This window comes from Diospyros lotus, chromosome 10, assembly GCF_014633365.1.
Source record: "Diospyros lotus cultivar Yz01 chromosome 10, ASM1463336v1, whole genome shotgun sequence".
NCBI lineage: Eukaryota > Viridiplantae > Streptophyta > Magnoliopsida > Ericales > Ebenaceae > Diospyros > Diospyros lotus.
In genome coordinates, this window is record NC_068347.1 from 14416559 (window position 1) to 14432365 (window position 15807).

The 15807-nt window shown below is 42.5% G+C and overlaps 3 protein-coding genes across 3 annotated transcripts in view; all 3 read left to right on the plus strand.

Moving 5' to 3' along the window:
• LOC127812028 (disease resistance protein RPV1-like) overlaps window positions 1-4696 on the plus strand; it is a 33681-nt gene extending 28985 nt beyond the window's left edge. The window contains exon 2 of the mRNA XM_052352286.1: window positions 4302-4696. Within this exon, the coding sequence (XP_052208246.1) occupies window positions 4302-4554 (253 nt within the window). The 3' untranslated portion in view covers window positions 4555-4696. The remainder of the gene's footprint in view (window positions 1-4301) is intronic.
• A 2295-nt stretch (window positions 4697-6991) lies between these two features.
• On the plus strand, window positions 6992-8356 carry LOC127811124 (uncharacterized). The gene is made up of 2 exons (XM_052350835.1): window positions 6992-7552; window positions 7745-8356. Exons 1-2 carry the CDS (start codon window positions 6992-6994, stop codon window positions 8354-8356), a joined length of 1173 nt encoding a protein of 390 aa, XP_052206795.1.
• Window positions 8357-8813: 457 nt separating this feature from the next.
• LOC127811125 (uncharacterized) lies at window positions 8814-11360 on the plus strand. The gene is made up of 2 exons (XM_052350836.1): window positions 8814-9647; window positions 10680-11360. The coding sequence occupies exons 1-2, from the start codon at window positions 8814-8816 to the stop codon at window positions 11358-11360; spliced, it is 1515 nt and encodes a 504-aa protein (XP_052206796.1).
• The last annotated feature ends 4447 nt before the right edge of the window (window positions 11361-15807 follow it).

Sequence of the window (15807 nt, forward strand, 5' to 3'; positions counted from 1 at the left end):
AAACCCAAGTCCCAATTATACCTAATTCCTAACTCTCACTGGTCTCTCACAAGTGATTTGCTCACTTTGAATAACAAGTCAAAGATCCTATTTATAGACTAGTTTTCTTGTTTGTCAAGGTTAAGGTTTCATTGCCTAACAACAATTAACCACTGACTATGAAATAAGATTACAAAGTAAACAAAAAACCAATATTAGGAATACGAAATAATCTTCAAGACTAATTAGGATTTCTCGCTAAAAATTCTAACAAACCACCACCTCAACGAGAATTTCTAAAACCATGTGTCCATTCTCCGATGACAATCATAATTATCTATTACCGATAATCACCATGATCTCAATCATCAAGATCACCATACCCCACCATAAAAGGTACAACCACTTAGGCACATACGGCCCTAAGATTTTCACGGCATTATGTTGAAAAGTATCTTGTTGAAAAACTATGGTACGACCCCCATGCTTGGCTTCCTTGGAAGCTCTTCAACCATCGACATCTTTTCCACCACACACCTTGCATCACCGCCAAGCCAATGCCCGTGTGTGAACTTGTGGATCCGCTAGAAGTACCACATCCTCTTTCATGGCAACTTTAGTAGTCTAGCGGCATGCCATGAGGATGTATCCATCTCTTTAGAGAACATCTTCATCTCCTACAAAATTGAGAGTTGAAAACTTCTAGCATCACAATATTTGGAGCCATTTGCCAGACTTGCTCTACCAGATTTTTTAGAGCCTTCAAGAGTTGGTTTGCCTTTCAACACCTTGCGTAACCACATTGGATCAAGATGTCCTTCACTTGTATTTGCCACAAGTCAAAATTGATCTTTCCATCGAACTTTTCAAAATCAAACTTCATCATGCTTGGTATATCCTTTGCATACTAAGCAACTAATAATTAAAGCTCTGATACCACTTGTTAAAGGAAAAAAATAAGATGAAAAAAAACACAAGATGATCCAATCACACTCAAATACAAGTGATTTTTATGTGAAAAAGCCAAAAAAGGGAAAAACTACGATCGTTAGGACGACAGAGAAAAAATATCATTATGTAATAAAGTTTACAATTATAAAGTCCAATATTCTCTCTCTAAACCCAAGTCCCAATTACACCCAATTCCTAGCTCTCACTAGTCTCTCACAAGTGATTTGCTCACCTTGAATAACAAGCCAAACATTTTATTTATAAACTAGTTTCTTTGTTTGTCAAGGCTAAGGTTTCTTTGCCTAACAACAATTAACAACTGACTATGAAATAGGATTACAAACTAAACAAAAAATCAATATTAGGAATAAGAAATAATCTTCAAGACTAATTATGATTTCTCATTGAAAACCTAATAGCCACACATTTGACAAACAACCCTATTCTAACAAAATTAAGCACATCCTGTTGATTAAAGTTTATGTACCCTATCTAGGTTAGGAATGAAATTCATTGTTGATTCATAGTCCTTTGATAAATGTTCCTTTGAAAATACTTTCAGATTTAATACCTTGTCATTTGTGTTATTCGCTTTTTATTGGCATAAGTGTTGTGTAGTCGATCACACGCTTCTTGAGTAGATGCCGTGGATCCAAGCAAATAGGCTATAGTTGTATTGATTGATTCCATAATAGTGTGCAGAAGTAGGTTCTCTTGACACTTTTAAATTTTGAACTCAGGATTAGAAATGATCACACCATAGTTTTTGATAGTTTTTCAAGGTGACGAATGTAACCCATCAATGTACCTGATCAAATTATACCAACATAAGTGTAGCAAACATATTCTACAAGAATTGCGGCATTTAAGAGTGGAAATTTGGAATTTGATTTGCGACTTGTTTCAACATTGCTTTCCATGCCCATCCTTTTATATGACCTTCAAGATTCAAGGTTAATAGGGTTATTTACTCCGGGTAGTGATATGTAACTATAGCTTGGGTGAACCATGCTTGGTCATTGGTTTTTAGTGTAATTAGGAACACCTTGTACGTAGATGACATCATCTAGAAATCTGTAGAGTAGCATGATATATTCAAACCTCTTTAAATGGTCCTTCAAATTTGTGGTGCCATCATAATCGGGGACAATAGGGAGCTTGAACCCCTGCGGTAAAGGGTCCCCCAAGATGTCTTCTTAAAAACGGATTTCCATTTTGGCCAAGCTCCAAAGCTATTATGAGTGTTAGTTGTCACCGTTACCTCTAGAGCCTGTCGATCTCGTCAGTGACCTTCCCTAACTCCATTCTCTCAATTCTCTGCCACTTCTTCTCTCTTTGGTGGTGGATTATGAACTAGTTCCTCCAGAGGAGGTTGGCTACTCCTACCTTATTCTTGTACAACAAGTGGGAGTGGTGCATGATGTTTTTCTTTCCCTCTAACTTTATTAATATATCTGGCTACAATTGCCCAACCATCACGCCACTTACTCCAAAATGATTCCCACATTATATTTCTAGCAGCGGGCTCACCAATGATGCTGTTCCCTTTCAGATCTACCGCTTTTTAGTCACAGCTCCACATCTTTCTCTGCTTGCCATTACACAACGTTTTATTTAATGTTTTCTACATATGGTGCCACCAAATGTTAAGAGTAGAAATTTTAAATCTGATTTGTGACTTGCTTCAACAATGCATGTCACACCCATCCTTTTATAGGAGCCTCAAGATTTGATTTAATATTCTTATTTATTTTTGACTAGCGAATGCTGTCCATTTATCCTGGATGTAAATGCATATGATCTTCAGGAAGTAGTAGTTACATATATTAATTTGCTAGTATAGAGATTACTAAATGTGGACCATTGCATAAACTAGACTCAATAAGACCTAAAAGAGAATCGGCAAAATTTAAATGTCTAGTGTCTTAACTTCATTAATGTACAAGCATTTAATCCTTCATTAGTTTAGGGTTTTAAGGCTATTTGTAGTAAGCTTATAAGTAAAAATTTATAATTTTCTTTGTACTTTACTATTCTTGGATCAAATAATCTTAAGGTTTCATATTCTTGTCTAATAGGAACGGTTTGTTCCACTGCTTTGACTATTTTTCTTGACTCTGAGTAAAACATTTCTATTTTATTAACATTGTCAGGTCTGACATTAGGTAAATTTCAATTTTTTAAATAATCTTTTACTTCAGAAGATATGATTTTCGAAGAATTCTTTAAGAATTTATCTGGTAACAAACCAGAGATAAAGAATAGTATCGAAACTAAATGTCTTTTTTTAACATAGAAAATTTTTATTATTTTTTTCTGAACTTTAAAAATATCTAACCCAAAAACAGCCTTTGCATGGCTTAAAAATTCTTCTAATGTTAATTTAAAGATTTGGCTCAATACCAAATTAGGCCCAAGTTAAATGACGAGTAATAATATAAATTAATAAAAGAAAGAATTAAATATAAGATATAATTTATATACAAATTTATAAAATATTATTAAAAGCTTTAAGTTTTACTTACAAAAGTATGGATCCATTGTAAAGTGTTTCCTTTTCAAAGATGAAGACAGGAATTTATGGAGACGAAATATTTTACGAGAGAGGAATTGTAAAGTGTTACAACAAGAGGCACGTCTCAGCTAGTTTGAGATTTTGCCTATAAATAAAGTACATTGGTGGACTTCAAAAGTTATTGCAATGGTATGAATCAGGGGAAAATATTTGAACTTCCTTCAAGTGTGAAGAGAGGGAATTTTACAGAGACGAAATATTTTACAAGATAGGAATTTTAAAATATTATAAGGAGAAGTGTGTCTCAAAATCTTTCCTATAAATAGAGTACATTGGCGAACTTCAAAAGTTTGTGCAATGGTTTAAGTTCGAAGAAAAAATTCAACCTTTCTTTTAAGTGTGAAGGATGATTTTGCACGAGCATCTCCAATAATGGAAGGTGGGTTGCTTTAAAAAGTGTGTTACTTCACCTTAAAATGATTACATAATAAGAAAAAAAAAAAAATGTCTAGCATACCATCTAGAGAGTGTGCTAGATAGCCTCCATATAATTTTTTCTTGATTCATCTCACTCCTTCACTATATCTTTTCACTTTTCTCTAAAAAAAAAATAACTATGAGACACATAACTTCGCCGAATCTCTTAGCCTAAGTAAAATTGTCTTTCAAGGGGTTTTGTCAACAATGTGCAAAAAATGAAAACAAACGAAAAATGTAATGGCGTAATATATACTGAGAGCAAAACTGTGATTCTTTGTTGACAAAATGGATTTTCTTTTATTTGTCTATAAACTGGACAAATCTGTGATTGATATCCTTTCAGTTTAATGTGAATGAACTATCGTTTTATTGGCAGGGAAGCGGCACATGTGATTGAAACTTTAGTTAAAAGGATCCTGAATGCAATGAGCAACTCCCCAGTTGTTGTTGCTCCATATATGGTGGGGCTTGATTTTCCCATACAAGAATTGATGGAAATGTTGGATGTAACTCACAATGTCCCCCAAGTTCTAGGGTTCCTTGGTACCGGAGGAATTGACAAGACAACTCTTGCCAAAGCTGTTTACAATAAACTTACAAGGCATTTTGAATGCCGCAGTTTCATATAAGATGTTAGAGAAACTTTTGCTAAGCCCGATGGTGTATTGTTACTTCAGAACAAACTCATTAAAGATCTTTCTACGAGTTTAGTGCATCCCAATTACAACAATAATGATTTTTTGTCAGAAATCAGAAGAATATTTATGGAAAAACGAGTTATGATTGTTTTAGATGATGTTGATGATGCAAAGCAACTGATGTACCTGGGAAAGTCAAGTGGATAGCTGATCAAAGGTGGGCCCCAATACAGTTGAAGAAAGCAAAGGCAAGGTGTCGTAAGGAAGAAGAAGACCCACTCGGCATAACCGAGTGGGGGCCCACTCGGTTAACCGAGTGGGCACCCGCCCGCAGCTCGGCCTAACCGAGTGGGGATCCACTCGGTTATGCCGAGTGATCCCACTTGGAGCATAACCGAGTGGGGGTCACTCGACAGCCGAGTGACCCTTCGGCTCAGCCATTTTTCACGGTCCACTCGTTTGCAACCGAGTGGACCCCCTCTCGTCATTAGACGCCCAACCGATTGGGCTCCGAAATCCTTGGAATGGGCCGTGAGATCTTCGGAGCGGGCCGTGAGATTATCGCTAGGCCTTCCTCACCCTCCGCTATAAATACAAGGTCCCCTCTCCCTCACAAGGTACGCACTCTTGAGTTAATGAAGTACAATTTCGCATTTTCTCTCGAGATTTGACTTAAGCATCGGAGGGTTTACGCAGGGATCCCCACGGGCTCCCTAACGGTGCTCTCATTTTGTAGGCCACTCGTTGCCTCAGGTTACCTGGTTATCCAAGGCCACTCGTCGCCTCAGGCTACTCGGTTATCCAAGGCCACTCGTCGCCTCAGGTCACTCGGTTACCCAAGGCCACTCGTCGCCTCAGGTCACTCGGTTATCTTGGTCCACCTGATCATCAGCCCATCAGATCTACCAGATCCACCAGATCATCAGCCCACCAGATTTGCCAGATCTACCAGGCCATCAGCCCTATTAGACCATCAGCTCTGTAGTACCACCAGATTTGCTTGGCTACCAGATTCAGTTGCTCGTTAAGACTCTCATCTTTGAAGGCACGACTCCCAAGACTTTTGCGTCTGTCCACAATTAAAAATAGATTGTTGTATTTCGGCAACAACAGTTGGCGCCGTCTGTGGGAAACGCAAGACAAAAAGTCAATCTAAAGAATGGAAAACACTCGTGGACACCGACGAACTCTCTCTCAAGGCATCGAAACACGCCTACCTCCACGGAACTCTCAACAATAGGGAGCGCCCCCTATTATTTCCGATTCTCACCCACAAGGAACACCTCCGCCCCCTCATAATGCTCAACCCTAAGGAGGTGATCGCTCAGTTTCCCCGAGCCAACACGTGGGGAACCAATCAGTCCCACCTCCACTTAACATCGGCTCAAGGCCACTTCCCGCTGATCAAGCTGGGACTTCACGACATCCACCATGTACGGTCCCGTGGGAAGAGTATGAAGTATTGAGACAGCAGCATGTTAAAGGTATGCAGGCACTTCGAGACATGACCGGTATACTCCAGGGTATGATGCCTGGAGGGACATTGCCTGATACCTTGAAAAAGTTTATGCGCCTGAAATAGGAGCTGATTCCTATCGAGAGGCCACTCCCGATTCTCATTCCCGATCCACTCCTCGACGGGAGGATAGGCCCAAATCACCACCACCAAGAAAGAACCCTTATACTGTGCCCCGAAGGAATGAAAACCCAAGAATGGAGGATAGGGCCAGGAGTCCCCAAAGGCAAAGGTATCATGAAATAGTGGCCAGTACGCCAACAAGATATGACAACCAAACAGCAGCTAGTATGCGTGATGACATGAAAAGGGTGGTAGAAGAAGTGCTTGAGCAGAAAAAGTTATTCCCTGCGACAGAAGAACACCAGCGCATTAAATGTCCTTTTACTGCAGACATATTGGAGAGGCCTTTGCCCTGAAAATTCAAAATGCCACAAATCACCCTCTACTCAGAAAAAGACGATCCATATGATCACGTTCAAAATTATGAGTCATTGATGATATTGCATGGATGGGACGATGATATATTGTGCCAAGCCTTTTCTTTAACGCTATCAGGACACGCTCGAACATGGTTTAACAGCTTATCGGAAACCTCCATTTCATCATTTGAGCAGCTTAGAACATAATTTATTCAGGCTTTTGTGATTAACAGTCAAAGGAAAAAGGATGCCACATATTTGCTCAGCATATGATAGGGGAATAAGGAATCCTTACGCCAATTTGTGGATAGATTTCACAACGCTACTCTTGAAGTCCCTGATCTGCTGGCCCAAGTAGCAGTGTTTGCTATGTTTCAAGGGACACGTCTCGCCTCTCTCCAAGAGTTGCTTTCCTTAGATCCTCCAACGTCCCTAGCCGATTTGTTTGTAAAGGCAAACCGGTATATCCTCCACATCGAGATTATGAGGAATGTGGGGGGGGAATGAAGAAAGAGAGCGAAAGAGAGAAGATCGTGAAGGGGAAGAAGAGTCTATTCGACGACAGGAAAGGATTAGGAGAGCAGATGCACCCAAACCTCAGTTTAATCACTATACTCGGCTTTTGCAAACGTGGTCAGCTATATTAGCCGCAGTAGAGGGGGAGGGACTCCTTAAACTACCCAGCAGAGTTGACAGACCTATGGGAAAAAATCAAGAAGAGTATTGCAGATATCATCGAACCTGGGGACATTCTACTGATCATTGCAGAGAATTAAAGAATCAGATTGAAATGCTCATTCGAGAGGGGCATCTACAAAGATATGTGAGAAATGAGGGAGAAGAAAGTAGGGAATCCTGGCAAAGGGTAGACAGGCGTGATGGGCATGAAAGACAAGACCCAAGGCAACAAAAGAGGGAAAGAGACCGTAGGCAAGATCCTCATTTAGATAATGAGCCAACTCAACAGGCCATTCACGTTATTTTAGGAAGGGAAACCCTAGGCGGGGACACGTCGGCCTCCCGAAAGGCATACGCCTGTCAAGCTTACCAGGTTAATTCAGTGATGGAAGTTAGAGATGATGATGAGCCAATTACATTCGCTCCTACTGACAGAGGTGATATAATACTCCCGCATGATGATCCAATGGTTATTTCAGCAGTCGTGGCCAAGCACCCCATCAGTAGAATTCTAGTAGATAGTGACAGTTCTGTCAATTTGATCTACTGGAATTGTTTTGAGCAGATGCATTTATCTCATGATCGATTAAGAAAAGTGTCCTCGCCCCTATACAGCTTCACTGGGGAAGTAGTCCCAGTTGCAGGATCTATTCAATTACCCATCACGTTGGGTGTAGACCCCCAACTCGTGACTCGACAAGTGAATTTTATAGTGGTTAAAACCTCTTTGGCGGCATATAACATGATTTTGGGCCGCCCATTACTCAATGATCTGAGGGCCGTGGTGTGCTCATGCTACTTATTGATGAAATTCCCCACACCTGCTGGGGTTGGACAGGTTCAAAGAGATCAAAAGAAGGCACAAACCTGTTATGTGTCATCTACAAAAGGAAAAAGAGATGAAGAAACCTTATCTATAGCAGAGAAGGCCATACAGAAATCCTTGGAAGAAGGAGCCGCACGTAAACCCCAACCTGTTGAAGAATTAGAGGCAGTGCATCTGAGTGAAGCAGATTCTGAGAAAGTAGCATATGTGGGTTCACAACTTTCGGAACATATAAAAGAAGAGAATGCAAGATGCCTGCGAAAAAATTCAGACGTATTTGCTTGGAAACCAAAAGATATGCCAGGAATCAGTCCAGAAGTGATATGTCACCATTTGAATGTAGATCCCTAGTTCAAGCCAGTTCGACAGAAGAAGTGAAACATTGCCCCTGATAGGCTACAAGCATTGGAAGAGGAAGTTGATAAATTGCTAAGAGCGGGCTTCATTCGAGAAGTATTATATCCGAAGTGGTTGGCCAATGTCGTTATGGTCCTGAAGCCCAGTGGAAAATGGCTCGTACGTGTGGATTTCACTAATCTCAACAAAGCATGCCCCAAAGACTCATACTCGCTACCTCGGATCGACCGTCTCGTAGATGAAACGTTTGGGTACTAGTTTCTGAGCTTTTTGGATGCTTTCTCGGGGTAATCACCAAATAATGATGTACCCACCAGACCAAGAGAAAACGTTGTTTATCACCGAAAAAGGGACATATTGTTACCAAGTCATGCCCTTTGGACTCAAGAACGCTGGAGCCACTTATCAACGCATGGTGAATAGAGTCTTTAAAGAATTGTTGGGCGACACAATGAAAGCGTATGTTGACGACATGATTGTGAAAAGTCGGAAGGATGAATCACATGTGAAAAAGCTAGCACAGGTGCTCGGAGTCTTTAGACAACACAAGATGCGGTTAAATCCAGCAAAGTGTGCCTTTAGAGTGCAGTCTAGAAAATTCTTGGGATACATGATCACACAAAGAGAAATCGAGGCAAACCCCGAGAAAATTCAAGCGATACTGGATATGGAGTCGCTGACATCAACCAAGGAAGTTCAACGATTGATAGGACGGATAGCAGCTCTCGGGCGTTTTCTCTCCAAGTCAGCTGAAAGAGAGCTCCCATTCTTACGAACATTGAGGGCGAGAAAAAGTTTTGAGTGGACAGAACAATGCCAAAAATCATTTGAAGCATTAAAGGAATATTTGAAAGAAGTTCCCCTATTAACACAACCAGAAATTGGAGAGACATTGTACTTATATTTGGGGATAAGTGACGGAGCAATAAGTGCAATATTGATCAAGAAAGAGGGACAGGTGGATAGGCCAATGTACTATGTCAGTAAGGTATTACACGGCCCCGAGAGATGTTACCCCTTTGCTGAAAAAATGGCGTTAGCTCTATTGAACGCCTCCAGAAAATTGAGGCTGTACTTCCAAGCTCATTCGATCATCGTACTTACAGACCAACCCTTATGGAGTATTTTGCAAAAGCCTGAATATTCCGGTCGCCTTACTAAATGGTCCATTGAGTTGAGTGAATATGATATCCAGTATCAACCCCGGCAAGCTATAAAGGGGCAGGCATTGGCTGATTTTATTGTGGAATGTGCACACTCCAGTAAAATGGGAGAAAATGAACAGGTAGAATGGTTATTGTTTGTTGATGGAGCATCTAGCTCACAGGGAGAAATGTTAGAGTATTCTCTATGATTTGCTTTTCTAAGTACCGACAATGTGGCTGAATATGAAGCACTAATTGCAGGAATGATGTTAGCACGAAAATTGGAGGTAACACAGTTGGTTGCCCATAGTGATTCCAGTTGATTGTGCAACAATTTCATGGATAGTATGAAACTAGAGAGCAGATAATGGCACGATACTTGCACAAGGGAAAAGACCTGGCACAGACATTTCAGAGTTTTCAGTTAACACAAATAAATAGATCGCTCAATGGACACGCTGATGCTTTGTCTAAGTTAGCATCTACTAGAGAGACAACAGGACGAACAGTATTTGTTGAGGTGCTTCATTAATTGAGCATCGAAGAAAAAGAAGTATCATGTGTTAAAGCAGGAGTAGACTGGCGAACGCCCTTCTACCGTTATCTCACCAGCAATGAATTACCAGATGATCCACAAGAAACAAGAATACTTAAGATACGGGCTGCAAGGTTTACCATTATAGACGGGATGTTATATAAGCGAGCTTACACTACACATTTTCTCAAGTGTTTAGGCCCTCAAGAGGCCGAATATCCTCTGGTAGAAACCCATAGCGGAATATGTGGAGAACATTTGGGAGCAATAGCCTGACTACCAAAATTTTGAGAGCCAGTTTCTTTTGGCCCATACTATGATCAGACGCATTAAAGAAAGTCAAATCATGTGACAAATGCCAACGGCATGTCCCGTCTAATCTGCCTCGATATCTCAGCTACAGCTTGCGTTCTGGCCTATACCATTCGCTCAGTGGGGTTTGGATATATTGGGACCGTTCCCCCAAGCACCTGGGCAAAGAAAATTTTTAATAGTAGTTACTGACTATTTCACCAAATGGATTGAAGCTGAGGCATTAACCACCATTACAGCAAGAAAAGTAGAAGTAATGGTATGAAAAGACATTGTGTGCCGATTTGGGATACTAAGAATTATCGTTACGGACCATGGGAAACAGTTTGATTGTGATTCCTTTAGAAAATTCTGTGACAACCTAGGGATTGAACTACGATTCGCCTCAGTGGTATACCCCCAGGCCAATGGACAAGCTGAGGTTAGCAACCGAACCATACTGCATGGCCTAAAAACTCGACTTGAATGGGCCAGGGGAACATGGGCCGATAAGTTACCCTCAATTTTATGGGCTTACCGAACGACTAGTCGAGTCGCTACTGGAGAAACTCCATTCAATCTGGTATATGGAACAGAGGCATTAATTCCCATTGAACTTTTAGCTAAGTCCCCAAGACTGATGGCATATGAAGAAGAGAACGGTGCGAGGAATTTTGAAGCATTGCGAGAAAATTTGGATCTGATTGAAGAGCAGAGGGATAATGCTGCCATGAAGGTAGCTGCATATCAGAGAAGAATCACCAGTTATTTCAATTCTCGGGTAAAGAATAGACCTATGAAAGAAAGAGATCTAGTACTTCGGAGATCTGTCGTAACCAACGCGCTAAAGGATGATGGAAAGTTGCGAGCAAATTGGGAAGGGCCATACCGCATTCTAAAGTTGATTGGTCCCAACACTTGCATTTTACAAACCCTTTCGAGAGACACCCTTGGGAAAACATGGAATTTGAATTATCTGAAGTTGTACATGAACACTATACCTGACAAAGTATTTGCAATAATATAAGTCCTAAATGGGACCGTGGATGTAGGCACATTTAACCGAACCACGTAAAAATGCTTGTGTGTGCATGAATGTCGTTTTATTTGCATCTGCAAAAAGGAAACTCAAACCCGTTGCCCTGCTTATGGCTCGATAATGAGGTAAAATGTGATCTAGCCCGTTGCCCGGCTTATCGCCTAGCAACAAGGTAAAACGTGACTTAACTCGTTGTCTCGCTTATGGCCCGACAACGAGGTAAAATACACTCACACCCGTTGCCTTACTTATGGCCTAGCAACGAGGTAAAATGGAAGAGCCCGTTGCCTTGCTTATCACCGGGCAACGAGGTAAAACGTGATTTAGCCCGTTGTCCCGCTTATGGCTCGGCAACGTGGTAAAATACGCTCACACCCGTTGCCCTGCTTATAGCCCGGTAATGAGGTAAAACGCGATTTAGCCCGTTGTCCTGCTTATGGCCCGGCAACGAGGTGAAATATGCTTACACCCGTTGCCTTGCATATGGCCCGGCAATGAGGTAAAATGCGATCTAGCCCGTTGCGTTGCTTATGGCCCGGCAACGAGGCAAAATGCAATCTAGCCCGTTGCCCCGCTTATGGCCCGGTAACAAGGTAAAATGCGACTTAGCCTGTTGTTTCCCTATTGGCCCCGCAACGAGGTAAAATACGCTCAAGCTCGCCACTCCGCGCGTGACCCAATAACGAAAGAAAAGCTCTGACCTCATGTCACTAAGATTAACAATAAAGGAATAAATCAAGCAGCAAGGAGCGGAACATGTTGGGTAAAACAAAGAAGAAAACACCCAGTGATAAAGCAAGACTTGCGAGAGGAGCACTTAGTAGACCCGAATGACACAACAGGAATCTTAGGAGACACTGTTGGAAGTTTCCCTTCCTTAGTGTAATACCCGGTATTACATGGTGTTGAAAATAAATAATTTTTGATTATTTTGAAAGGATCTCGAGTGATTCGGGAAGCCTAAGAGTTAAATTCGAGTAATTAATTAATATAAAATTGTCAAATTGGCGGCAGGGAGTGGCTCGGGACTTGGATGTCCAGGGAAGAAGGCAAGGGATTGGTGAGCGTCTCGAGATGATGATAGTGACGCTGTTGACGGTCCGACTGGGAATAATTTTCGGAATAAATTCTGTATAATCCCGAGTGGGTGCAAATACCGAATGGTTGCAGGGGACCTCCTAGAAGCTGAGGGGACCCTAGGGGTGGTCCGGTTTTGCGAATAAAGCAACCCTTAAGTGCTTTCGGGTCGAATAAAGGTCCCGTGCAGGCGCCGGTTCAAGGTCGGTATTCTCGAGTAGCGGTTGGTTATTAACTTCGAATAAATCGAGATTTTGAGTGGCTTAATTATAATTAATTTAAGCATTGGGAGGGCCCAAGTGTAATTAGTAAATTCCTAAAGTGCAATTAATAAGTTGTTTAAGTGGAAATTAAGTGTGATTAGTGGGTTTATATGTAATTAGTATATATGTATATATATATATATAGGCGGGTGTATAAGCTTGGAGGCCAAGCTTCTAACAGTGCCCGCCCCTTTTCTCTGAAAATTTGGAATCAGAGTGAGAACTGGTGGCCGAGAGAGAGAGCCTGCGAATGAGAGTGATTGAGAGAGAGATGGTCTGCTGATGGCGGCTTGAAGCGTCGGCGACGCACCAGCAACGGAGCAGCTGGAGGCAGCAGCGACACCGAGCAGCGGCCATGGCTGCTCGGCGATGGAGGTCGGGTAGCGATGGAGAAGCAGCGGCGGGTAGTGCTGCAACGGTCGTCAACGGCTCTGTGCGGGGCGGCGTGAGGCGGCCTCTGGTGGCTGCGACAACCAGTGACGTCGGGGGTGGCCAGCAATGGTGGCCATGGCAGTAGTCGCGTGCAAGCCGAGCGTGCGAGATGGAGCCAGCTGCGTTGGAGATGGCCTGTGGCGGCGGTGCTGGAGGCGACCGGTTGTGGCAAGGCTGCCCTCAGCAGCAGCCAGCGGAGGCTTGCAAACCGGACAGCGGGCGCGGCCAGTGGCCATGCGCAGTGAAGAACAGAGGAAGAAGAAGCGCTGGAGAAGAAGAAAATAGGAGGAAGAAGGAGAATAAAGAAAAAAAAAAGAAAAAGAAAAATAGAAAAGAAAATAAAAGGAAAATGAAGGAAATAGAGGAAAAATCTCCAAAAATTCCAAAACAATTCTGGAATAATCCTGAGAATTATTTTGGGGCTTGATGAGTGTACTAGAAGCTCGAGAATGAGATTTTGGGCATGAGACGGCAGCTCGGGAAGCAACGTCGGCGTGGGCGTTTGGCCGAATTTTCTTTCCAATTGAATGAGGTAAATTAATTTAATTATTTTCATTATGTGAGATAATGAATTAGATAGTATTGGTTGGATTGAACCCTCGGTGGGGTTGATTGAAAATTGTTGATGGATGGTTTTGATGGTGTGTGTGGCGAAGTTGAGGGCATTGGTTTAATGCCGGATGTTGATAGAGTTGGGTTTGTGTGCATTTGTATCTAGATTCGACCAGGGAGACGGTGATCCTAGAAGAGCTCGGAGTTCGGGCTGGCGTTCTCGCCGAGGCAGAGATGAGGCTTCGAGCCAGGTAAGGGATGGCCCTACGTGGAGGTGGCCTTGCAAGTTGGTAAATGTGTTTGATAATGTTTTTATGTTGCATTGGCATGTAGTGGTTATATCTTGTGTGATGCAAGCTCTAGTGGACCTGTGGCCATATAGAGGACTAGTGTGGTGGGGGCTGAAGGTTGATGCCTCAAATCTCACTGGGTTGTGAGGATGAGTGGACCTAGCCTCATTTGCATGCATATGGCATACATAAACATGATTATATTCATATTTACATGCATTGCACCCTTACTGAGTCTTTATGACTCATGAGGTTTTACCTCATGTGTAGATGATGCAAGTCCGGATACAAGCAGGGATGGCGCTAGGAGGCTGTTGTGGCAACTAGCTGTGTTGCCCGAGTTATATATTTTTAATATTGCTTGTATGTAGCCAGGGGGCGTGGTGTATATATACCCTTGTGAGTAAATGTATGTGTTATTGAGCTTAAATGTATTTAATTGTGTAATCATCATAGTGTGATAGATGATTGTGAGATTGCTTGTTGAATGTGGCATAGTCGATAAAGCTAAGTTTCGGACCGAGTCAAGAGCAGCAAGGTATGTTCTCATAAATCCCAATACTCAGTGAAGTGTTTGCATGCTAGCTTTATGCCTGGGTTACCTCTAGCTTGCTATGGGGTGAGCTGAAGAGAGGTGAAGCTCACTCGGGTTTCGGGTCTTGGTCCGCTGAATTTTTCTTTTTTGAGTTGGGACCGATTCTTGAGTGGAGCGAAGGGAAGGACGAAGCCTAGTTCTCACCTAGGGCGTTTCCTGTTGAAACATAGTCCAATCCTTCAGTCGTGGTTGTCGGGTAAGTAATCCGGTCGATTATTTACCGGTGGCGCCCGTAAGTGGGAGCGGGTCGTTACACTCAGCCTCGTCCGTATGTGGGACATCTTCAACAGCTGCGCCAGGATCCTCTTCAATTGCTTCGGGGTGGACCGCCATGCCTTCTCCCGTACGATTGAAAGGAAACGGATTCCATGGGCCTGTCAGAATTTCCAAGTCATCCACCAAATAAGAATCCAAATAAGGACTCGTAGGGTCATCCGGCTCGTATTGACACCAATCCACCTGAGTAGATTCCTCAACTTCGGGAGTAAGCAGAAGTTCAGGAAAAATCTCTCCCGGACGCTAAAATTCCAGATGGGCGTGTGCCAGATAAAATTCATACTTCAGAATGCCTGAAGCATATTTCCCCTTCCTATCTGGGCGATCGGTTGAGAGACGATATTCCTTCATCGCTTCAGCTCGAATAGCACGAGCGTCCCTACGACTTATCTTTAGTTCCGCCAGGCGTAAAGAGTGTTCTTGCAAAAGTGCTTCATGCGTCGTCATCAAGCCAACATTCTTGTGCTCTTCAGCTTCTAGCTTAGAACGTAAATCTTGAATTTCCCCTTGAAGACCCGAGGTACCAACAGTAACCTCGGACAACCGATCACACATACGCTCAATCTCGGCCTCTACATTTCTCTTCCCGACCTCCACCCGATGAGCACGACACTTGAACTCTTAGCATTTTCGTTCCAGGAAGATTGGCGGTTCCTCCAGTCTGACATCTGGATGTCCACTTGTTCATGATATGCCCTTTCCCTAGCATTGGAAGCAACGATCCCCTGAATCCCTTGTACAAGGAGTTGTTCCGCTTCATCCATAGCCTGAGCATGGTTATTGCCAATAAATTGCCGTTCATCTCGAGAGAGAATGGTGGAGTAAATGAGACGAGCACTAATCCCGGGTTCAGTAACAGAGTCTGTCTCTAGTATCCCAGGGGAAACTTGAAAGTCTCAACCACTAAGCTTCGTACCATCCCCGAGAATCATAGTATGTCTCACCTCACC

Bases quoted from the DNA above. Each gene is read 5' to 3' on its own strand.
- LOC127811125 (XM_052350836.1), top strand. From the start codon at position 8,814: ATGAAAGCGTATGTTGACGACATGATTGTGAAAAGTCGGAAGGATGAA. The intron at 9,648-10,679 runs GTAGAATGGTTA...CATGGGAAACAG, and splicing joins AAATGGGAGAAAATGAACAG to TTTGATTGTGATTCCTTTAG.
- LOC127811124 (XM_052350835.1), top strand. From the start codon at position 6,992: ATGTGGGGGGGGAATGAAGAAAGAGAGCGAAAGAGAGAAGATCGTGAA. The intron at 7,553-7,744 runs GTTAATTCAGTG...TGTTTTGAGCAG, and splicing joins ACGCCTGTCAAGCTTACCAG to ATGCATTTATCTCATGATCG.